The following is a 24,557-nucleotide window of genomic DNA, read 5'->3' as shown; positions in this document are numbered from 1 at the left end:
ATACGTCTTCTCCACTTTAACACTATAAAAAATAATTTTCATTTTCTTTTATTGATTTGACTTTTTTTTATTTATACATGTTCTGGGGCACCTGGGTGGCTCAGTCATTTGGGCGGCTAACTTTTGATATCAGCCGCTGACTTTTGGTTTCAGCAGCTGGCTTTTGATTTCAGCTCAGGTCGTAATCTTGGGGTCCTAGGATCCAGCCCTGTCTTGGGCTCTGTACTCAGAGTCCGCTTCAGGATTCTCTCTCCCTCTGCCCCTCCCCCTGCTCATTCACTCACTCTCAAATAAATCAATAAATTAAAAAATATATATATATATGTATATATATGTTCTACTTTGAAATTTATTGTGAAGTAAGAAATGAAGTCCAGCATTTCTTTGAGATGTTTATCCAGTTGGCTGGAATTTGATTTATTTGACAGAGAGAGAATACAAACAGGGGAAGAAGGAAAGGGAGAAGCTGGCTCCCTACTCAGCAGGGAGCCCTATGTGGGGCTTGATCCCAGGACCCTGGGATCATGACCTGAGCGGAAGGCAGCCGCTTACCGACTGAGCCATGGGTGCACCCCAGTTGGCTGGGATTATATATAAACGTTATATCTCAGGGCACCTGGGTGATTCAGTTGGTTAAGCATCTACCTTCAGCTCAGGTCATGATCCCAGAGTCCTGGGATCAAGCCCCACATAGGGCTCCCTGCTGAGTAGGGAGCCAGCTTCTCCCTCTGCCTGCCACCGCCCCCGCCCCGTGTCATTATCCCTTGTTATCTCTCCCCCTCTCTCAGGTTAAAAAAAAAAGTCGTATCTACCTCCTCTCCCCCTAAAACATTTATGAAGTTTCTTAAAAGCATATTGCATCTTAGAGTTTTTTGTTTTTTGTTTAAATGGGTGTCATTTTTCGTGTTGCTTTTGTTTATAACAGATGATGATGTACCTGCAGATATGGTTGCTGAAGAATCAGGTCCTGGTGCACAAAATAGTCCATACCAACTTCGTAGAAAAACTCTTTTGCCAAAAAGAACAGCCTGTCCTACAAAGAGCAGTATGGAGGTAAATTAAAAGTAACTGCTTTTCTTTTAGTAATGAGAGAATTGTTAGAAAGGGAAATGTCACCATTTTAAAAAAAAAAAACAATGCTTATGTGTATGGTAAAAATATTTGCTTAATTAGTTTTCATTTTGTTTTTGAAGGGTGCCTCAACTTCAACTACAGAGAACTTTGGTCATCGTGCAAAACGCGCAAGAGTATCTGGAAAATCACAAGATCTGTCAGGTATTTCCTTTGAGAACACTACGGGTTGTGTTAAATCTTTTTAATTTTGTTGGATACCAAAAAATTAAATATATTTTAGTGGTGCATTTGGAATTGAGAAGATGATATTATAGAATAAGCATGAGAACCCTGAGCTCTCACTCTTTTTTTGACTTTATTGCTTAAAAGTACATCTTATTAACCAGTTTCTGAAATGGTACGTAACAGCTAAAAGAAAGAATACTTAAGTTAGGACAGAAGAACGTTAATGTGTGTGTTATTTATCAAAGCAAAATGTTTATAAAATGATTGTCATCAAAAAATCTATTGATTAGATAAAATGAAAATTAGGTTCTTTAAATAGTGAGAAACTTGTTGCTAGCACAACAAATAGACTGTTATATTCTGTTCGCTAATCTCTTTATAGCAGCACCCGCTGAACAGTATCTTCAGGAGAAACTACCAGATGAAGTGGTTCTAAAAATCTTCTCTTACTTGCTGGAACAGGATCTTTGTAGAGCCGCTTGTGTGTGTAAACGCTTCAGTGAGCTCGCTAATGATCCAATTTTGTGGTAAGTGAAATTTTATTTTATTATCTTGAGATATATTATTTGCCAACCCAAATGCTAAAAGATGGTGGGGAAGTTGAAATAGCGAGTTGGTTGTTCTAGTTGGAATAAAATTAGAACGCTTATAAATTCCAAGTTACCTGTTTATCACAATGTAGGTGGTTGGTCCAAGCAGCATTTATAAAATAATAAATGAAGTACTTTCTGTGCTACTTATCAGTTGACTAGCAACTGAGTGGTTGTGGGAAATGTTTTTCATTTAAATTTAAGCTTTTTAGAAACAGAACTATGTCTAATTTAAAACAGGTAATTCAGTCTGATAGTTTACTGTGAAAGTAAATTTTGATACATCACTTCTGAACAATAGCTTGACAGTTGTATTCATGAACCTTAAAATATGCATGCCCTTTGGCGTACATTACTCCACGTCTGGAAATTTTTTTGCCTTAGGTCCAAATTTTTTGTAATAGCATGGTTATTAGTGGGAGGAAATTAGAAATAATCTAAATGTCCAGCAATATGGGAATGTACTAACAATGTAATTTCTACTTGAAGGGTGGTAATAAAGGCATTTAACAGTAATTTTTACAGAGTTGTTAGTAACATGGGAAAATGCTGTGTTCTAAAAAAGTTTTTGAAAAGAGCAGAATACAACATTTTAGATGTTATATAATCACAATTCTAATAAATGAAACTATCTATAGATAACAAGACTGGAAGGAAACACTGTTTTGTACAGGAAGTGATAATAGTTCCTATGACTACATTTCTGAGATTTAATGGTTTTTGATAACAGGATGTAAATGAACTGAAGATACATGAAGAGTTGGGTGCCTGGGTGGCTCAGTTGGTTAAGCAGCTCCCTTCAGCTCAGGTCATGATCCCAGAGTGATCGATTTATGCATCAGGCTCCTAGCTCCATGGAGAGTCTGCTTCTCCCTCTCACCTTTTACCCTCTCATGCTCTCTCTCACTGTCTCTTTCAAATAAATAAATAAAATCTTTAAAAATATATATATGAAGAGCCCAAAGTATTCTGTTGAAAGCCATTCTTTTAATAATAACTGTGTATGAGCCTTTCACAGTATGGGTGGCCTTTTTTCCTCCCTAAATAAATTTTGAAGAATTGACACTTTATTTTGGGAAATGGACTATTTTTTATTATATGTAGTTACATTGTTTTTAGCAAAAAACTATTTTACAGTTAAAATTTTGCCTTTTTAGATTCTTACATGTTTTTGAAGCATCAGGTAATTTTTTTAGTTGTTTAAAGTACTTTTTATGAAGAAATCTTTCATTCCTCCAACAGGAAACGATTATACATGGAAGTTTTTGAATATACTCGCCCTATGATGCATCCTGAACCTGGCAAATTCTACCAGATTAATCCAGAAGAATATGAACACCCAAATCCCTGGAAAGAGAGTTTCCAGCAGTTGGTATGAACTATAAATAGAACATACTGATTTATATTCATAAATAAAAGTTTCTTTTAAAAAAAATTAAACTCAAGAATAGGTTTCAGGCCAGTGAAAATAACCAGTCAACCAAATGTTCAACAATTCTTTCACTACTAATGTATTTATTAATAATTTAAGCAGTGGCAATAAGCAGTGAGAGCAGTTACACTTTTTATGGGTCTGTTTGAACCTTTTTTAAATTATTAGTGTTCAGTAGTTGTTTTAATTTTTATATGGTCCTTTATGAGTAGTTCTCAACTGGGGGTGATTTTGCTCCACAGGGAACATTTGGCAATGTCTGGAAACATTTTTTGTTGTCACACTGCAGAAGAGGATTCTACTGATATCTAATGGGTAGAGGCGGAGGGATGCTGCTTAACATCTTACAGTTATGCATAGAACAACCCCCAACAAAGAATTACTGTCCCAAAATATCAGTAGTGCTGAGATTAACAAATTTTGTCCTTTCTTACTGGATATTAAGTCATAAGCTGTTTCAGATTTTAAATTGTACTGTGCAATAGAAAATTAGTTAGAATAATTGATAATTGTTTTCAGTATTTAATAAAAAGTATACAGTATTAATTTAGAATATGTTTACATTAGTAGTCAATGTTTGTTTCTGGTTTTTTGTTTTTTGTTTTTTGTTTTTTTAACATTTTAGTATAAAGGTGCACATGTAAAGCCAGGATTTGCTGAACATTTCTACAGTAATCCTGCAAGATATAAAGGAAGAGAAAATATGTTGGTATGTTTGATTTGTATTTTTATAAGACTTAAAATGGTAATCTTTCAGTTCTGTGCTGACACTTTTATTTTTTTCTAGTATTATGATACAATTGAAGATGCCCTTGGTGGGGTACAAGAAGCTCATTTTGATGGACTTATCTTTGTTCATTCTGGAATATACACTGATGAATGGATATATATTGAATCTCCAATCACCATGATTGGTGCAGGTATACTGAAATGCATTGTCATTAAAATTTTAATGTATTTTTTACATGATGGGTTTTTTAAATGGACTTAAAATCCAGGTGAACATTTATAATAGCTTGATGGTTAGAAAAGAATAGGAATATTACCTCTTGCAGTGAAAACATGAGGGTTCAAAAAAAAAGGTGAGGGTTCAGAAATTACAGATGTATCTTTTTTTTTTTCTTCCCCATTTTGTTTTAAGAGAGAGATAGAGAGATGGTTGGGGGGTAGAGGGAGAGAGAGAATCTGAAGTAGGGGCTCAATCTCACAACCCTAAGATCATGACCTGAGCCAAAATCAAGAGCTGGACGCCTGACTGAAGCACCCAGACGCCTCAGTTTCTTTTTCTGTTTTTTTAAGATGTGTATCTTGATATCTGTAGTTTGTCCAGTGCCTTAGTTATTCAGTAAGGAAAGAAAGTTACTTGTTTTATCTTTCATTTAAAAATAAATATGGTTACTGTTTCTATTGCTGTTTTTAATGAAACGGATGTCCTTGGTAAATTTTTTCATAGTGGCTCAAAGCTATTTTTTTTTTTAAGATTTTACTTATTTACTTGACAGACAGAGATCACAAGCAGGCAGAGAGGCAAGCAGAGAGAGAGGGGGAAGCAGGCTCCGCGCCAAGCAGAGAGCCCGAGAGGGGGTTGATCCCAGGACCCTGAGATCATGACCTGAGCCAAAGGCAGAGGCCCAACACACTGAGCCACCCAGGCACCCCTCAAAACTATTTGTATAGTCAAGTTTCTAAGAATAAAGGTACTGAAATAGTTGTTGAGGACTGATCAGTCATTTCAAGATTTGTATTGATTTTTTTAAGGACACAGTACATGGACCATCTTAAGATAGCTAGTAATTATTACTTGCTATTAAAATTTGCATTTACTGCCCCTTCTGCTTCCCTCCCCCATTTCCACCACAGAGAAAAGGGGAAGAGGGTATAGAAAATCTTACTTAGTGATTTGTAGTATCAGATTTCCAAATCAGGGCCAGTACTGAAAATAAGTTTAAATTAGGACATTTCTCGGGCGCCTGGGTGGCTCAGTGGGTTAAGCCGCTGCCTTCGGCTCAGGTCATGATCTCAGGGTCCTGGGATCGAGTCCCGCATCGGGCTCTCTGCTCAGCAGGGAGCCTGCTTCCCTCTCTCTCTCTCTGCCTGCCTCTCTGCCTACTTGTGATCTCCGTCTGTCAAATAAATAAATAAAAATCTTTAAAAAAAAAAAAAAAAAATTAGGACATTTCTCTCTTTCTCTACCCACTCATCATCCCCTTCTCCTTTCCTTTCCCTGAACTCTTTTTCTGGTGCTGCTGGAAGTGAAACCATTTTTTAGTATGTCATTGTATTTGATAAAAAATACTATTAGAAGTTTAAACATTATTAGAAGTATTGTTGGCGCACCTGGTGGCTCAGTGAGTTAAGCCTCTGCCTTTGGCTCGGGTCATGATCCCAGATCGAGCCCCACATCAGGCTCTCTGCTCAGGAGGGAGCCTGCTTCCCCCTCTCTCTCTCTGCCTGCTGCTCTGCCTACTTGTCTTCTCTGTCTCTCTGTCAAATAAATAAAATCTTAAAAAATATATATTGTTATACATGAATTTGAGTATGATGGTAGTCAAAGAATACTCACATTAAATATGACTGCCTGTAGTGAAGCCAGTGAAACATAGTTACCTCATAAAATGATCATTATTTTTACCTACTCAGTACTAGTATTTTTTTTTAAAGCTCCCTCTCCATATCATGCTAAATAAAACAAGGCAGAGAAAGAAGTAGCAAGTGACTTCACTTACATGTTGAATCTAAAAAACAACGATGAAAAAGAAACAGACGCATACAGAACATATAGGTGGTTTGTAGGAGGGAGATGGGTGGGCAGATGGGCGAAAAAGGTGAAGGGGATTAAGAAGTGCAAACTTGCAGTTATAAGATAAATGTCAGAGGAGGAAAAGTATAGCATGGGGAATATAATCAGTAATATTATAATAACAGGGTGCCCAGGTGCGTCACTTCGTTGGTGTCTGACTCTTGATTTTGGCTCAGGCCATGATCCTCAGGATCCTCGGGGTTCTGAGCCCAGCGGGGAGTCTTGAGGATTCTCTTCTTCTCTCTGCCCCCTCCCCACTTGGACATGTTCTCTTTGTCTCTTAAGTAAATAAATCTTTAAAAAAATAATAATAAATTTGAATGATCACAGAGACTTAACCATAGTGAGCATTTTGTAATGTATACAGTTGTCAAGTTGCTATGTTTTACACCTAAAGCTAATATGTCAACTATACTTCAGTTGAAATTTTTCTTAAAAAATGAAAATAAGCCCCACTCAAAAAAGTACCCAGCCTTAAAAACAATAAAAAAGTTTCTGTATTATTAGTTTTGTTTTTTCTTTTTAAAGATTTTATTTATTTGACAGATCACAAGTAGGCAGAGAAGCAGACAGAGATAGAGGAGGAAGCAGGCTCCCTGCTGAGCAGAGCACCTGAGTGGGGCTCAATCCCATACCCTGGGATCATGACCTGAGCTGAAGGCAGAGGCTTTAACCCACTTAGCCATCCAGGCACCCCATGTATTATTAGTTTTATGACAGAGTATTTTTACTAATTAAAAAATTGAATTTTAGGGGTGCTTGGGTGGCTCAGTCATTAAGCAGCTCCCTTCGGCTCAGGTCATGATCCCAGGGTTCTGGGATCAAGCCCCACATCCAGCTCCCTGCTCAGCCAGGAGTTTGCTTCTCTCTACCGCACTCCTGTTCGTGTTCCCTCTCTCTCGTGCTCGCTCACTCTCTCTCTGTCAAATAAATAAATAAAATCTTACCCCCAAAATTGAATTTTATTTGAATTTCATCTGATAAATAATGTGATTTTAAAAAAATAAAGATAATATGTTTTAAAATATCTTCCCCACAGCACCTGGAAAAGTAGCAGATAAAGTTATTATTGAAAACACTAGAGATTCAACCTTCGTCTTTATGGAAGGTTCTGAGGATGCTTATGTTGGATATATGACAATAAGGGTAAGGAATTTTAAGAGTTAGAATATATATATGTTTAGATCATTTAAGGCAGTGGTTCATACAGAATTTCAAACAAAATTTCTACTTTTCAGTTTAATCCTGACGACAAATCTGCTCAACACCATAATGCACACCACTGCTTAGAGATTACGGTAAACTGTAGCCCTATTATTGATCACTGTATTATCCGAAGTACATGTACAGGTTAGTGTGTTTCCCTTATGTTTTATTATAAAATGAGTCATTGTGTTGTTGCCCAGTAGGTTTTTAAATAAATAATTTTTCTTACAGTTGGCTCTGCAGTATGTGTTAGTGGTCAAGGAGCATGTCCCACTATCAAACACTGTAACATCAGCGACTGTGAAAATGTTGGACTTTATATAACAGATCATGCACAGGTATTTTTAACTTTTACAGGTTTTTTCTTTCTAAAAGTTGTTTTTTTTTTTTAATTTCTGTTAATACCTACTTCTGATTAATTGTTGTAGGGAATATATGAGGATAATGAAATTTCCAATAATGCTTTAGCTGGGATTTGGGTTAAAAATCATGGAAACCCAATTATTAGACGGAATCATATCCATCATGGACGTGATGTTGGTGTGTTCACATTTGATCATGGCATGGTAAGAACATTTATTCTTAATAGAAAAACTGACTTAATATCAGTTTAATTTCTTTTTTCTTTCGTCCTTTTTTATTAAAAGATAATTATTTTTAAGTAATCTCTGAATACCTGTTGGGAGGCTCCAACTCAAAATCCAGAGATCAAGAGTCACATGTTCTACCACCTAAGCCAGCCATGTGCTCCTTATCAGTTAAATTTCAAATAAGTTGCTGGATTTTCTCATCACCAGACTAGGTGAATTAAAGAATACAGGTTTAAAAGAAATTTCAGGGGGTGCCTGGGTGGCTCAGTGGGTTAGGCCGCTGCCTTCGGCTCAGGTCATGATCTCAGGGTCCCAGGATCAAGTCCTGCATCGGGCTCTCTGCTCAGCAGGGAGCCTGCTTCCTCCTCTCTCTCTCTCTGCCTGCCTCTCTGCCTACTTGTGATCTCTCTCTGTCAAATAAATAAATAAAATCTTTAAAAAAGAAAAAAAAACTTTAAAAGAAATTTCAGCACATTTTAAAATCAGTATGCAATATTCTGTAAATTAATGAATCTAATAATATGTGCATGTAGAGAAGATGTAGTCCTTAGGGAATTGGTGTAATCTTTGATGGCAGTAAGATCTAATCCAGTAGTTCTCAAATATCATTGTGCATAAAAGTCACCCAGATTAGGGGTACCTGAGTAGCTCAGTCAGTTAAGTATCTGCCTTCATCTTGGGTCGTGATCCCGGGGTCCTGGGATGGAGCACAATGTCAGGCTCTCTGCTCAGCAGGGAGCCTACTTCTCCCTCTCCCTGTGCCTGCTGTTCCCCCTGCTTGTGCTTCTCTCTTTCTCTTCTTTCTCTGTCAAATAAATGAATGAAATCTTTAGGGATAAAAAAATCACCCAGATTGAGTAAATATAATGTAATATAATATAATGGGGACCAGGATATGCATCTTTAATAAGCACCATAAGTGAGTTGAATGCAGGCTGTTTTGTAGGCTACAGTTGAAGAATTAATGGTTTCATTAGAAGTTTGACTTCATTTTATTCCTCTTAAAATTTTTTTGGCAGAATTTTAGTAAGAGATATAATGGTAATATCAGTTCTAAAACTCAACGCAGTGATTAATTAGGCATGTTTATGGATGATACTATATTTTAAGTACTATTGTGTCATTTTACACAAGTGTCAAGAGATGCAACTTTTTTAGCTCTTTTAGGCCACTATTTCAAAATAATGCTCTTTGGTGTCTGTTCAGGTATTCTTTTCATTTAATGGCTAATCTTCATTGAGGCAATTTTCAAGTCCTGTTACAACTTCGGCAACATTTTTTGTTAGGGAGTTAGAGATGGGTGAGGAGGTGATGGTATGGTGGCCAAACAGGATTGTGCTGAAGTTTTGGGTTTTGGGGGGGTTTTGTTTTCTTTCATTTTTGTTTTTGGTTTTTAATTTTTTTTTTTTTTTTTAACTTTTCTGAAACCTCCTTGTGGTGAAGTTTTATTGCTATTCTATGAATCAGGCAACAGGGGATTGTTGGATTCACATATACAGATTGTCAGTTAATGAAGGAAACTTTTTAAATTTTTGTTGTTTGTGCCTAAAACCTTAATGTAGAATCCTTTTTTAAAACTAAACTAGACCAAGAGGGAGTACTCCTCTATGAAGTTCTGATTAGATCTAAGTAGTTTTAGCCACCTAATGCCATCATATTCCTGGGGTACTTGGAACCTGAGAAGCACAGTTCACTTAAAATGTAGGCTTGGGGGGTGCCTGGGTGGCTCAGTGGGTTAAAGCCTCTGCCTTCAGCTCAGGTCATGGTCCCAGAGTCCTGGGATCGAGCCCCACATCCGGCTCTCTGCTCAGCGGGGAGCCTGCTTCCCTCTCTTTCTGTCTGCCTCTGTGCCTACTTGTGATCTCTGTCTGTCAAATAAATAAATAAAATCTTTAAAAAAAAAAAAATGTAGGCTTGGGGTATGTCTACATTTTATTTGGTTAAACATCTAACTCCTGCTTTCTGCTCAGGTCATGATCTCAGGGTCATGAAATTGAGCCTACATCAGGCTCTGCACTTAGCACAGAGTCCGCTTAAGATTTTCTCTCTTGGGTGCCTGGTGGTTGTGATCTGGGGATCCTGGGATCAAGTTTCTCATTGGGCTCCCTGCTGCACAGTAACTATGCGTCTCCCTCTTCCTCTGCTTCTCTCTCTCTCTGTTTCTCATGAATAAATAAAATCCTTAAAAAAAAAAAAAAAGATTCTCTCTCTCTCTCTCCCTCTCCCTCTCCTTCTGCCACTCCCCACCCCTACGCACGCTCATGTGGTCTCTCTTAAAAAATTTTAAAAAGTAGGGGCGCCTGGGTGGCTCAGTGGGTTAAAGCCTCTCCCTTTGGCTCAGGTCATAACCCAGGGTCCTGGGATCGAGCCCCACATTGGGCTCTCTGCTCAGTGGGGAGCCTGCTTCCTCCTCTCTCTCTCTGCCTGCCTCTCCACCTACTTGTGATCTCTGTCAAATAAATAAATAAAATCTTTAAAAAATAAAAAATAAAATTAAAATTAAAAAAGTAGGCTGTAGCTTGGACCTATCAGTAAGAAAGCAGAGTGGGGGTATAATAAATAAATATAATAAAAAGAAAGCAGAGTGGAGATGACCACTTGCCCCCCCCCCTCCAGCTGAAATAAAGAAATTGACATTTCATGGCACATTGTACTTCTTTTTTCCCAAGAAGTAGGGAGCATGGGTATTATAGTCTGGAAGGCAAAGGTATGGAAGATGTCAAAACATAAGAATCTTGAAAATCTCCCCTCCCTTAGAGGCCTGTATTAGCTATAGTTCCTATTGGCTCTCTTATTTTGTAATGGCACTATACTATGCTAGTATTTCTTTGCCTGTGTCGCCCTTAGACTTTGCCCCAGAGTATCATATATTTTTTAAAGATTTTATTTATTTATTTGACAGAGAGATCACAAGTAGGCAGAGAGGCAGGCAGTGGTGGGGGAAGAAGCAGGCTCCCCACTGAGCAGAGAGCCCAGTATGGGGCTCAATTCCAGGACCCTGAGTTCATGACCTGAGCCAAAGCATTACAGATTTGTAAGGGAAGGATGAAAATTCAAATCTAACGTCTTGGGCCTATCATTTGTTTTAGTATTGTGACACAACCCTTTAAAATCCTTTGGTAGAATGTTCTTCCCATTTTAGGTATTCTTTTGGCTTGTCTTCTTTGTGTTGACAGCCCATGATTGGTAGTATAACATCACTGAAGATAATCTTTTTAAAATTCTGCTTTCTTTTCTGTAGAACTTCAAAGAATATCAGAATAAACATTTAAAACTAGTCTCTCTACTGTCTACTTTCTTTAAATATACATATTTATTCTCTGAATTTTTGTTCCTTTTTCTCTCCTGTTGAGATACCTAAAATGTAAATTTCTAAATTCATAAGAATGAATCATAAAAGATTTTGTACTCTTTTATTTTTAAGAATTGTTTATGTAAAAATACTACATGCACAAGTATAAAGGACACCTCTAGGACATCACTAGGGCACGACTAGCACTTGTCATTGTTAGCTTCATGTTTAACTTTGAAGTATGAACTTCCCCTGTGAAAAATGAGAAATTAAGCACTTTATATTTCAGCCTGTCTCCATCCCATCACTTAAATTCTTAACTTTTTTTTTTTTTAAGATTTTATTTATTTATTTGACAGACACACACAGCAAGAGATGGAACAGAAGCAGTGGGAGTGGGAGAGGGAGAAGCAGGCTTCCTGCTGAGCAGGGATCCTGATTTGGGGCTCGATCCCAGTACCCTGGGATCATGTTCTGGGCTGAAGGCAGACTCTTAACAACTGGACCACCTAGGCACCCCTTTGTTCTTAACTTGTCTTACATAAAGGTTTATAACTTTTACATTCCTATAGTTATTGGTCAATATTTATTCTGTATTTGTTTACCTTTAGTCCTTTTATAATAATTCCTTCATTGCTGAATTTTTTTATTTTTTTAAATAAACATAAAATGTATTTTTATCCCCAGGGGTACAGGTGAATTTTTTTTATTTTGATTAATTCTTTGTATGGCTGAATTTTCTCATCTAGCCATTCATTATTTGCTTATTTTTAAAAGAATGATTTATAGGTATTGTAGCTTGAATTCTTGCCATTTGAGAATGGCTATCTATTACTTTTTAACTTGGCTCAATATACATATATATTTTTTAAGAATTTATTTATTTATTTGGGAGAGGGAGAATGAGAGAGAGAGCACGAGTGTAGAAAAGTCAGCAGGAGAAGCAGACTCCCTGCCAAGCAGGGAGCCCAGATGTGGGACTGGATCCTGGGACTCCAGGATCGTGACCTGAGCTAAAGGCAGTCGCTTTGACCAACTAAGCCACCCAGGAGCCCCAATATACATAATTTTGATTATACTTTTTTCCCCCTCTACATTTTGTGGTCCTGTTTATATTTCTAGCATTAAATGTGGCTGACGAGATCATTTTGGTTTTTGTCTTGAGATTATCTTTTTTTTTTTTTTTTTCTTGTGATGATTTGCTTTTCTACTTCAGTATCCATAATGTAGGTTTCTGTTATTGTTGACCTTGTGTTGTTTTGCTGGTTTTCTTGTCCATATGTTCTTTGGAAACTTGGCTATGTATTGCTTTGTTCTTTTATGTGATTTCCTCAAATCTGTGCCCCTTACTATGTGTCCATAGTTTTGTCTTGTTTTTTTCCCCCCACAGTGTGGTTTTTAATCCCTAATTTTTAATGTAATTTGTTTTACAGAATTTTTCTAACATACATAAAAAAGAGAATAGTATAGTGAATGAATCCCCATGTACGCAGTCTCCATCTTCAACAGCTATCAATTCATGGCCAGTTTTATTTCATCTATATTTAACCACTCTTTACTGTCTTCTCTACTCTCTAGATTATTTTGAAGCAAATCCTGGACATCATCATTTTCTCTGTAAATATTTTAGCATGCATCTTTAAAAGAGGAGGATTCTTTAAAAAAAAAAAAGAAAAGAAAAGAAAGAAAGAAAAAAATAAAAGATGGGGATTCTTTCTTTTTTCTTTCTTTCACATAATGACAATGCCAGTCTCATTCCTAAAAACAATTTTTCTATCATTGTTCACAAGTTCCCAGAAATCTTTGTTTAATATTGAATCTATTGCAGAGTGTTATTTTTGTAAAAATATAATTAGAATGCCATAGCAGTGCCAAATTGCTATAAAATTTTGGAGACCTTCTAAATTTATGAATTTAACACATGACAGATTGACAGATGACAGATTATCTATATTGAAATGTCGCTGCCTCTCTCGCCTTTCATTTTCCTTTGCTTTGAATAGCCTCACTTAAATAGGAAGCATAAGTTTTAGAGGATAAAAATTGCACATTAGTGTACATTTTTGCTCACATTTACTTCTTGTGCCTGTGTTATTTCTCTGAAAATAATATTGTGGGAGTGTTTCCTTTCCATGTTCTGTTCATGCCACTAGATCTGATCACCTTAAAGATCATTAGCTGGGCTTATGAGAACCTTCAGTTACTTGGGGAAAACATTTTATTGGATGACCCCAGAAAAACTATTTCTGTCCTATCAAAAGATACCAAATTGCTAAGAGCTTCTTCTATATTTAAAATAAGGGCTTGGGACACCTAGGTGGCTCCTGGGTGGCTCAGTCTAAGTGTCTTCCTTCAGGCCAGGTCATAATCTTACGGTCCCGGGATTGAGCCCAGCATTGGGCTCCTTGCTCAGTAGGGAGCTCCTCTCCCTTTTCCTCTGTCCCAACGCCCTACTGTCTCTCAAGTAAATAAAATCTTAAAAAAAAAAAAAAAAAAAAAAAAAAAATCCCTGCTTTTGGAGTTTTGTTAATATACATTGGAATTTTCATGGTTTGCATCTTACAAGGCAGAGTAGAATTCTGTCTATATCATGCTTACATTTCTGAATTACTATGACATTTTACACTAAAAGCATCTCTTAAAATGAATACATTTTATTAAAACTTACCTTGGGATGCCTGGGTGGCTCAGTTGTTAGGCATCTGCCTTTGGCTCAGGTCATGATCCCAGGTTCGAGCCCCACACTGGGCTTCCTACTCCTCAGGAAGCCTGCTTCTCCTTCTCCCACTCCCCCTGCTTTTGTTCCCTCTCTTGCATTCCCTCTTTTGTTCCCTCTCTTGCATTCCCTCTCTTGCTTCCTACTCCTCAGGAAGCCTGCTTCTCCTTCTCCCTCTCCCCCTGCATTTATTCCCTCTCTTGCACTCGCACTCTCTCTCTTTCTCAAAAATAAATAAATAATATATTTTTTAAACAGCTTAAAATTGCATTAACTGAATTCTTTAAACCCATAACAAGAGATCGGTTTCCTTGTAAAATTATAAAACTGTTCTATCTGAATGTGGTAAAATGACTGTTTGGCAATGTAGGGGCTTCTGGTTTTAAAAGCATGAAAAGTGGGACACCTGGCTGGCTCAGTCAGTGGATCGTGTGACTCTTGATCTCAGGGTCATGAGTTTGAGCCCCACGTTGGGAGTAGAGTTTACTTTTTTAAAGAAAGAGCATGAAGAAAAAAAATGGTTTTTACTACTTTCTTTTCTTGAATGTTATCTTAAAAGATACAGGTTCCAAACTTTGATGGAATTAAGGAACATTTTTAACCTTTAAATTACAACATGGTAAATGGCTAGTTGCCTATTACCAAGCCCACCATTACAGATTAGAGCAAATTATAAAACCTTATATTTATGGGGCACCTGGGTGGCTCAGTCAGTTAAGCATCTGCCTTCAGCTCAGGTCATGATTTCAGAGTCTTGGGATTGAGCCCCACATCAGGCTCTGTGCTCAGTGGGAAGCCCCGCTTCTCCCTCTCCTCCCCACTCATGCTCTCTCTCACATTCGCTCTCTTTCTCTCTCTCTCAAGTAAATAGTAAAATCTTTAAAAAAAAAAAACAAACAAACCTTTATGTTCAGGAAGATAAATTGGTAAACCTGATGTGAACATAAATATGTTGAGTTGTTTTACAACTGGTAGTGAGTTTAGAATAGAATTATCAGTAGGGGCCTAAGCAAAGGAGGAGAATAACATAATTACCAACTTTAATATAAAAAGTTGTACAGCAAAGAATATATACTTATACTTTATGACTCAGCTATGAATAACACACTAATATAACCAAAATTGTGCTATCACTACATTGGAAGAATACAGTGTGAATGTGTGTGATAGGAGATAGAAAGAGCTAAATTCTTACTTTCCGTAATAGAAAATGAATAGACATCACCTAAAACTGCAAACTCAAGATATAGCAATACAGATCTTAATTTAAAAATATAGAGGTGGGGCGCCTGGGTGGCTCAGTGGGTTAAGCCTCTGCCTTCGGCTCAGGTCACAATCTCAGGGTCCTGGGATTGAGCCCCGCATCGGGCTCTCTGCTCAGCGGGGAGGCTGCTTCCACCTCTCTCTCTGCCTGCCTCTCTGCCTACTTATGATCTCTGTCTGTCAAATTAAAAAAAAAATTTTTTAATTTAAAAAAAAAGAAGTGAATAAAAAGAGTCAGCCAGAAGAATTGAAAGTGGGGGACTTTGGATAAGGGAAAATGAGGAGAGAGGCTGCTGTTTGCCTTAGTAAATTTGATCTAGTTGACTGTCTTAACTATACAAAATCAAAATCTAGAGAAAATAGAGCATCCCTACATTTGAATCATTTTTAGTCAATACATAGCAAAGTATACTTGGAGTACTGTGTACTTGGAAAGTATAGTTGCAGTATAGTCAAGACGTGTGACAGTGCCTGTTGCTGAAGTAATTTTGGAAACCCAATAAGCAGCATACCTTTCCTTGCCACATTCTGAACAGATTATGAAATGAAGCCATTAAGTAGTGTGAGAAGACTGAAATAATTTTATTACCCTTAAAATATTAAGTTGGAGATTACGGCCTTGAACAGGAACCAAATGGGTCTGATTGACTGCACCCCAAAATTAAATAAACTTACTACTCCACAAACAAATATTGTGATGGAACCCCATATCAGGCTCCCTGCTCGGCGGGAAGCCTACTTCTTCCTCTCCCACTCCCCCACTTGTTCCCTTTCTACTCTGTCTCTTTCTGTCTAATAAATAAATACAATTTTTTAAAACAAACAAAAAAGTTTGGTAGAGCACAAGGAGGGAGAGCAACAGGCAGAGGGACAGGGAGAAGCAGGCTCCCCACAGAACAGGGAGCCCTTGTGGGGCTAGCTCCCAGGACCCTGAGATCATGACCCAAGCCAAAACCACCTGGGTGACTGAGCCCCCCAGGCACCCCAGAGTAGCTATTTTTAATGTAATCCATATATGAAAAAGTTGCAGATAATTTGTTCTTTGTGGAAAACGAAACCTGAAACTACTTTTGAATATTACTCAGAGGTCTGTTTTCTTAAAGAGTTAAATAATGTAGTAAACTTGAGTATCACAATTATATCCTGTTTTTCACCTTCACTAGATTTTGCAGAAAGTAATGAATTCCTGCTTTTGCTATATGTGAAGTCTTATATAGATACAACAGCACTTAATATAAACCTTTCTGTACAGAAGCTTAGGATCAGGGAGGAATGGACATAACAAATAAACAGGAACAGTACAAAGCATTACATAGAGGTACCATAAGAAATTTAAAGAAAGGAGAGCATATTCAGTTTTTGAAGGGAAATAGACCAGAAGTTGAAGTGGCTTTTACAAGTGCCATTTTGGGAATATCTCCCCCCCCCCCCTTAATATTTAGTCTTGATTGGAGGTGCCTGGGTGGCTCAGTCAGCTGAGTGTGTCTGCCTTTGGCTCTGATCATGATCCCAGAGTCCTGGGATTGAACCCTTGTTGTACCCCCTCTTGCTTACTCTTTTGCTCTATTTGTCAAATAAATCAATCTTAAAAAAAAAAAAAATTTAGTCTTGATTGAATCTGAGAATTTAGGATATCAGTATTACAATAACTTATTATCATTATAAAATAAGTCTGTCCATTACAGAAAATTTAAGAAATTCATAGAAGTATAAAAGATACAAAAGCAATCTATCATATTTCTCAGATAATCACACCTTCATATTTTTGTTTTATTGTTCATTGTATTTTCTTGAAATAAAATTGAGACCATACTTAATATATACTATCTTTAAGAATATACTGTTTCTTTTATTTAACACGATAGCATGTAAAGCATGAATACAAGTTAGTCCATTCCCTGTTATTGGGCTAAGGTGAACATTATTTTCTGTGTCTTTTTCTGTAGTCTCTGATTATGTCCTTAGGTCACCTTTTTAGAATTTGTTTTCTTGGGACATTTTTAAATCTCTAAGAGTTTTTTTTTTTTAAGACTCAATAAATCTTTGTCAAAGGATGTGTATATTTATTGGGTGATAGTATTTATTTGCATTTATTAGATAAATCTTTCCCTTGTTTTCTTCCCTGGCTTTGCATATACTCAGACTGAGAAGAATTGTGATTCTCTGTTTCACCAAAATTAAATCTCTTTTATCATTTGAAATTTAGTGTGTATCTGTTTTATTTTTAACCTTGAACATTTCTGATACTTAATTTTGAGGCATACAGTAAAAAGGTCATTTTTTTTAAATGTCATTTCTTTTTGGGAAGTAGTCTTACCTTCAGTTTGATTTCTGTATTTTTCAGGGTTACTTTGAAAGTTGCAACATACACAGAAACAGAATAGCAGGCTTTGAAGTAAAAGCCTACGCTAACCCCACAGTCGTTCGATGTGAAATTCATCATGGGCAGACTGGAGGAATATATGTGCATGAAAAAGGAAGAGGACAATTCATAGAGAATAAAATCTATGCAAACAACTTTGCAGGTGTATGGATTACCTCAAATAGTGACCCAACAATAAGGTGATTATATATAATTATGGATGGAAATTACTTTTTTACTTTTTATGTTATATGAAAAGTCAAGCTTTAACTCTTAACTATTTTTCCTAGACACCTGACCACTGCAAAATAGATCTTCCTAGTAAATGTCTATGCGTCTGAATGAGCAAAGCTGTTGCATTTATTTTTGGGTGTTCTGTTTGTTTTTTAGTGATCTAAGTCATGCAAAATATTCTTTTATGAACAGTTGCAAATGTTATTATGATTTTAAGTTTATCAAACTGCATTATAAATGAGTGTATAGGGCCATGTTCTTTTCTTGGAACATGAATGACCTTGTCTTCTCTTTTTTTTGTCTGAGAGTCTGCAGATAGCATAACTCAGGAAAGTAATTAACTCCAAGATTCTTGGACAGATCAAAAATAACAAAAAGTCAGAACTTCAGGCCATCACTTTTCTTTAATAGTTCCTACCATTCCCTCTGGCTGCAGTAAGGAAACAAACAGATCCAGTCTGTTGGCTAAGACTGTAGAACCAGAACTATTATAACTTAATCAGTAACAATGAATTATTTTTGATTGCCAAGTTTTATTTTCCACTGGTTTTATGAAAGTAGATTATGAGATTTCCATCTTGTTAATATTCAGCATATGTGTCTAGATCAGCTAAAAAAAAGAAAAAAGTTCTAAATGTATCAGCTATTTTGAGGGGAATTTTTAAGAATGTTACTTTGTCTCAAATACTAGGTGGCTCTTTTAAGCTTTAAGCGTTAGGTTTTAGAAAGAAAACAAAGGAACTTAGAAATCATCTAGTCTGCGTCCCTTGTTTTACAGATTAGGAAACTATGACCCCTAGAAGGTAAATAATTTTTTAAGGTACCATGAGTATGAGTGGCCCTGTAGTTGATTGTGTTAAATAAGCTTTCACTGAATAGAGGTTTATTTTTTATCATTTATCATAATTATAGGGGGAATTCTATATTTAATGGAAATCAAGGGGGAGTTTACATCTTTGGTGATGGACGAGGCCTTATTGAAGGAAATGACATTTATGGTAAGAATGTTTTGTTCTATAAAGTTTTGGAACTTGGTCTGTCTTCCTGACATTAGCAAAATGGACCACTTTGAAACCCTCCAAGAAGTGGTGATCCAATTTCTTTAAATTCTCAGTAAAGATTACTTGTGATGTTTATTTACTTATTAGTCACTATTCACTTAACATTTAATGGGTACCCAGTGTTTACCAGGAACTATACTAGATACCAGTGATGAAAATACAAATAAGACCTTAGTCTGCGGGAGTATGCACTTTCCTTAGATTCACTCTTTTTTCACTTTGGGTACTAATTGTAAACGTAGGGGTGGGGGTGCCTGGTGGCTCAGTTGATTAAATGTCTGCCTTTGGCTCCCGTCATGATCCTTGAGACCCGGGATCAAACCCCACAGTGAGCTCTGCTCAGTGGGGAGTCTGCTTCTCACTCACTCTCTGACTCTCAAGTAAATAAGTAAAATCTTTTAAAAAAAAAAAAAAAAAAAAAAAAAACTATAAAGGGAAAATACTTATTCCTCATTAAAACTTTTTGAGATACAAATTCAGTAGACCATTAGATGTGTGTGTGCTAGACACAGATATGTTCATGGGCTTTCTCTTTTGCTGCTACTTACCTGGATAATATTTACATAAACCTTATGAAGTAGACACTGTTAAATATCTCCACTTACTGATTGGGAAACAAAGATACAATGAGGTTAAATAACTTAAAGTCACACAGGAAGGTAGAATTCCTGGGATTCCTTACTTGGCAGCCTGGCTTCAGAGTCTCTACTCCAAACTCTTATGCCTATACTGCCTACAGTTTTTCTTTTTATACTCCTAGTTCCCTTAGTTTTGTTTTTTAATGCTCTCAAACCATAAATATCTTTGTGAATATAACATATTTCACAAAATTGTGCTTTTCCTAAAATTCTAAAAATTTTGACTACCATGTAGTGATGTAAAATTTTTACTGTGTTCCATGAAGCTCCATATGTTGACATTGTAACTTTTATTTTTAAATAGGCAATGCATTAGCAGGAATTCAGATTAGGACAAACAGTTGTCCAATTGTTCGACATAACAAAATTCATGATGGTCAACATGGTGGGATTTATGTGGTAAGTCAATTAATATAGTTCTAGAATGTCATGCCTCATGGCATGGATGAGGACAGAATTATATCTAGCCTTGAGTAGGCCATATTTAGCTTACAGAGTATGAGTTTATGACTGTCTTTAATATTTATACAATAAATAACACTCTTGTTCTCCCTGCCAGTATATGAATGACTTACATAGTATGTGTAGTGATCTGTAAAATTCAGTCAACTGACTGAGTTTAGGCATAGAGAATATACCTTTTTTTATTAAAGTCTTTAATTATAATTGATATTATGGGCTGACCTCTCAACCATCGATTGGCTGAGTTCTAATTTTACCCTGGAGTTTTGTTGGTGTGACTATGCTGGGAGTCTGAAATTTTCTAAAAGTAGTAAGTAAATTTTATAGTATCAGTGAAAGTACTAATAATACTAGACTTGAATATTTCTGAATATTTTTGAAAATCTGTTATAACAGATTCAAGTGAGAAAATGTAGGAAATTTCAGAAGGGTCCTTGTGTAATGCCAGGTATGATTCTGATTTTTATTTTCAGTTCTAAATCTCAGTCTTAAGTCTTCTGCTCTAAATAAAAATAAGTATTTTAGTAACCTGAGATCTTATTTTGAATGATTTCACCAGTAATTTGAAATAGCTGTTAGCTTACTAAATGAGAGACCTTCAGTTTGTTATATATCTTAGAATGAAATAAGAGCTTAAAAGTACAAAATCACATAAAGAACAGTATAAAAACTTACAGAGCTTAAACTCAGGTAGAGGCTACACAAAAGCAATGTTACTACCTCATTCAGGTGAAAAAATAAAAATTGAAATTTTTTTATCATAACTGTTTTTAAAGGGGGGAACATACTATAAACTACTGGTTTCTAAAAGATATATATTGTATCAATGTAATTTTTATTTAGCATGAGAAAGGACAAGGCGTAATAGAAGAGAATGAAGTTTATAGTAATACTCTGGCTGGGGTCTGGGTGACAACAGGCAGCACTCCAGTACTGAGAAGAAACAGGATACATAGTGGAAAGCAGGTAAAATTATTTTGGATTTTTACATGGGAAATAGATTGTTTTATAAACTTTTTTTGTCATTTGAAAACAATTTTTTTTTTAAATTTTAGGTTGGTGTATATTTTTATGACAATGGACATGGAGTGCTAGAGGACAATGATATCTATAATCATATGTATTCAGGGGTTCAGATAAGGTAAACATTTTTCACATTTGGCTTTCTTTTGGGAGGGAATTCGGTGGGAATATGTGGGGTATGTAAAAGAACTTCCCTTGTTTATTTAATGCTCAACTTTTATTCCTCCTTTTGTATATATATTCATGCTCTTACCACATGCTTGGCTTAAATTGGCAGAATATAGCTTTTCTTGAACCAGCCAGTGGCACATATGCCTGCCATAGGAGCACGTTTCCACTCTTCTGTCATCCACTGTAACAGTCATAGTTGCCAGTGTACTCTATCATACTTGGAAAGTAGGCAGCTATATAAAAATACTTGTGAGCTATACCTGGCATGTTGTAGGCACTCAGTAAATGTGAGCTTCTCTTTTTACACTATTTCTGTAAGAGTATTAGTTTTTTACACCCCTCTTTCCTGTATTTTAAGTTTTAGAAACTGTAGTAGTACTTATAATTCAGCCCTTCATTTTATATATGAGGTGAGTATACAATAATAGTAGTCACTTAATCTAACCTCCTCAGTGTAGTTTATAGATTAGGAGGCTCTATAGTAATAATATAATCTATAGCTAAGTATATTCTGTTGGAAATAGAATTAAGCAAAATTACACCAGTGTCTTTACCGACAAATTTCTCAGAGCATCTGGAAAGACACTCCATTGTATACTTATTCTTACTGTGATTAATATAAATTTTTTCACGGTTACCTAACATAACATGGGATATGGGAGTAGAAGCAGTTAAGATGGCATTATTTTCTATTGTATCCATAGGACTGGAAGCAACCCCAAAATTAGACGCAACAAAATCTGGGGAGGACAAAATGGTGGAATTCTTGTTTATAATTCTGGTATGTTTAATCTTTCATTTTTTCCTTATTGCTAATTGTCTTTAGAGCTATACTTTCCAAATAACATAACCTAAAATTCTGTACTTATAGGTCTAGGCTGTATAGAAGACAATGAAATATTTGACAATGCAATGGCTGGAGTCTGGATTAAGACAGATAGTAATCCTACACTAAGAAGAAATAAAATCCATGATGGAAGAGATGGTGGCATCTGTATATTTAATGGGGGTCGAGGTATTGTTGTTAATTTTGCATTAGTAAAAAAAACAATTTTTCATTATTCTTCCTCCATATCTTTAATGATTAGGGACATTGCCAATTAATATAAGCTTTAAGTGAGTGAATCTTAGTCTTTTTCCTTATCAGGTCTTGAGGTAGATTAGATTAGTGTCTGGAGGTAAAGAAGACAGGTGTTTGTACAATTTTTCTTTTCTTTCTGTAGCCATCTTGAGTGTGCTAGTTGTTGGGCATTTTTAAGGTGGAATTTGTTTACATTTTCTCTCTGGACTTTCTTTTATTTAGAATAGTGATATGACTATAATAAACATCAAGGTCCAGTTACAGAACTAGGTTAGAAATTAATTGGCCTGTAACTATATGAAAATGTCTGTAGTAAATAAGTATTGCTTTGTACCTGTTTGCAACTGTTTGTTGGAGAGTGGAATTAATGAAGTCAAGGCGTGTCTGGTTTTGTATACATGAAGGTCAACTCATTTTACATTGAGGCAAAAATTCCACATCTGCAAATGCATGTTGTTCAGAGAGATTAGGGGAGAATGTTAAATGCAAATTTATCACCTTTCCTGAAATGTCAGTAACCCAGCACTGTGCATCTTATATGGAAGGAATAGCCAGTTACTACTACATCATAATCAGTGAAATTTACTACTACAGCCAAGCAGTGATGATTCCATTAATGACAGACTCTGAAAGAGCTCATAATCTAATAATTCATTAAGATGATATACCTGATAGAGGAGTCTTTACAAGATATAATGAGGAAACACAATACAGTGGATGGTTTTATTTGTAAGGTGTTGAAAAAAGATTCATGGATTAAAATAACTCTTAAGCTGTCTTGTAAAATGAGCATTCACTGGTAAATGTGGGGTGGGGAGGCCATTCCCAGTGTAGAAAGCACAGTTCACACTTCCATTTGTTTTGTACCAACAACTGATACAGATGCTAAAGATACAATGGTGAATAAAACAGTACTACATCCCAGAAAGCTTAGAGTCTAATGGCACATTGTAACCAAAAATCTAAAGGAAACCAAATGGTTCTGATTAGTAAGGCGCAAAGAGGTACTGAAAGTTGAGGCTAGAGAAGGGGCAGTGCCCAGATTCTAACTTTGTATACAGAATTCAGACTGGATCTTAGCAAAAGCAAAGATTAGAGGAAGTTGGAGTAGTCTTTTCCAGGGAAATAGCAGTTTAGAGGTCAAAACTGAACTCACAGGTGGGTTGAATGTCTACAGAAGTAGTTTCATATTTTCAGAGCAGAGATGCTCATATACAACTAATAATTCACTATACATAAGTAGGGTTTATAAGAGTAATATTAGCTAGTTCTTTAATGCAGTGTATGTTTACATGTATTAATTCATTTAATCCTCATTAAAACCCTGTATGTAGGTGCCATTATGGCCAGATTAGATAAGGAATTCAGTGAGGTGGTAGAATCTGTATTTGAAGATCTGATAAGTCTGATTCCACAGCTCATTTTTAAATCATGTTATACTCTCAGAAGAGAGAATAATAAATTCGATGGAGGGAAACAAATCTTCCAGAGGAAGTGACATTAGGAAGAAAGAAGGCAGGACATTCCAGGATGAAGAAATAATACAAACCAAAGGCATTAGAGATAAAAATGTGTATCATATTCAGAGCATAGATAATGTAGTAAGACAATGGAATAGGTTAGGGGAATATCTTTAAAGGTTTTAAATGGCAACTTAATTTTAAACTTTATTCTGAAAATAGATTTTAAGCAGAGAAGGAACATGGCAGTTGTAGGAAACTGGGAAGAACAGCAGAAGAGAGACTACAGGAAATTATCCTTATAATCATCACTTGATGATTATAAGAATAATGACCAGAAATAGGGTTTGCATGAAAGCATTGAGACTATAATGATTCTAAAAATACTTCAAAGGACCTCATTTTAATTCAGTGTGAGAAATAGGTGCCAGGCAGCCACCAGGAATTTGTTGAGTGAACTAGACATGGTTCCCGGTACCATGGAATTTCCATTTATCTGGTAGAATGGTTACCTGCCATTTTAAGCAGTTCTTGGTTATTCCTACCTTAAACCCCTCTGAATTACTTACTAATAAACTTTTCAGCTGAGAAATTAGTCCTTTTTTTATACAACACAGTCAGTAAGAAACTAAAAACCTGAATGCCGCCAAAACTATTAAAATTTGTAATGTGCATAAGCCTTAATCTGAGGAAATATTTTATTATAGGTCTCCTTGAAGAAAATGATATTTTCAGGAATGCTCAAGCAGGTGTTCTCATCAGCACTAATAGTCATCCAGTCTTAAGGAAAAACAGAATATTTGATGGTTTTGCTGCAGGTTTGTATTTTCTTTTGTTACCTGTAGCTTGTTTTCTATACATTAAAATGTTCAATCTT

General features: G+C 36.0%; 1 protein-coding gene across 1 annotated transcript in view; it reads left to right on the top strand.

Annotated features, from left to right (window-relative positions):
* The window catches only part of FBXO11 (F-box protein 11), an 89,311-nt gene that overhangs the window by 61,562 nt on the left and 3,192 nt on the right, over window positions 1-24,557 (top strand). The window contains exons 2-19 of the mRNA XM_059134749.1: window positions 926-1,053; window positions 1,194-1,275; window positions 1,682-1,826; window positions 3,132-3,261; window positions 3,947-4,030; window positions 4,109-4,241; window positions 7,161-7,267; window positions 7,360-7,471; window positions 7,559-7,665; window positions 7,756-7,893; window positions 17,533-17,750; window positions 18,697-18,782; window positions 19,788-19,882; window positions 20,789-20,911; window positions 21,001-21,086; window positions 21,844-21,920; window positions 22,011-22,154; window positions 24,388-24,498. Of these exons, the coding sequence (XP_058990732.1) occupies window positions 926-1,053; window positions 1,194-1,275; window positions 1,682-1,826; window positions 3,132-3,261; window positions 3,947-4,030; window positions 4,109-4,241; window positions 7,161-7,267; window positions 7,360-7,471; window positions 7,559-7,665; window positions 7,756-7,893; window positions 17,533-17,750; window positions 18,697-18,782; window positions 19,788-19,882; window positions 20,789-20,911; window positions 21,001-21,086; window positions 21,844-21,920; window positions 22,011-22,154; window positions 24,388-24,498 (2,106 nt within the window). The remainder of the gene's footprint in view (window positions 1-925; window positions 1,054-1,193; window positions 1,276-1,681; window positions 1,827-3,131; window positions 3,262-3,946; window positions 4,031-4,108; window positions 4,242-7,160; window positions 7,268-7,359; window positions 7,472-7,558; window positions 7,666-7,755; window positions 7,894-17,532; window positions 17,751-18,696; window positions 18,783-19,787; window positions 19,883-20,788; window positions 20,912-21,000; window positions 21,087-21,843; window positions 21,921-22,010; window positions 22,155-24,387; window positions 24,499-24,557) is intronic.

The sequence above is a fragment of the Mustela lutreola genome, chromosome 9, assembly GCF_030435805.1.
Source record: "Mustela lutreola isolate mMusLut2 chromosome 9, mMusLut2.pri, whole genome shotgun sequence".
Taxonomy (NCBI): Eukaryota; Metazoa; Chordata; class Mammalia; order Carnivora; family Mustelidae; genus Mustela; species Mustela lutreola.
Note: the sequence above shows the minus strand (reverse complement) of the source record. Positions and strands in the feature narration are given on the sequence as shown.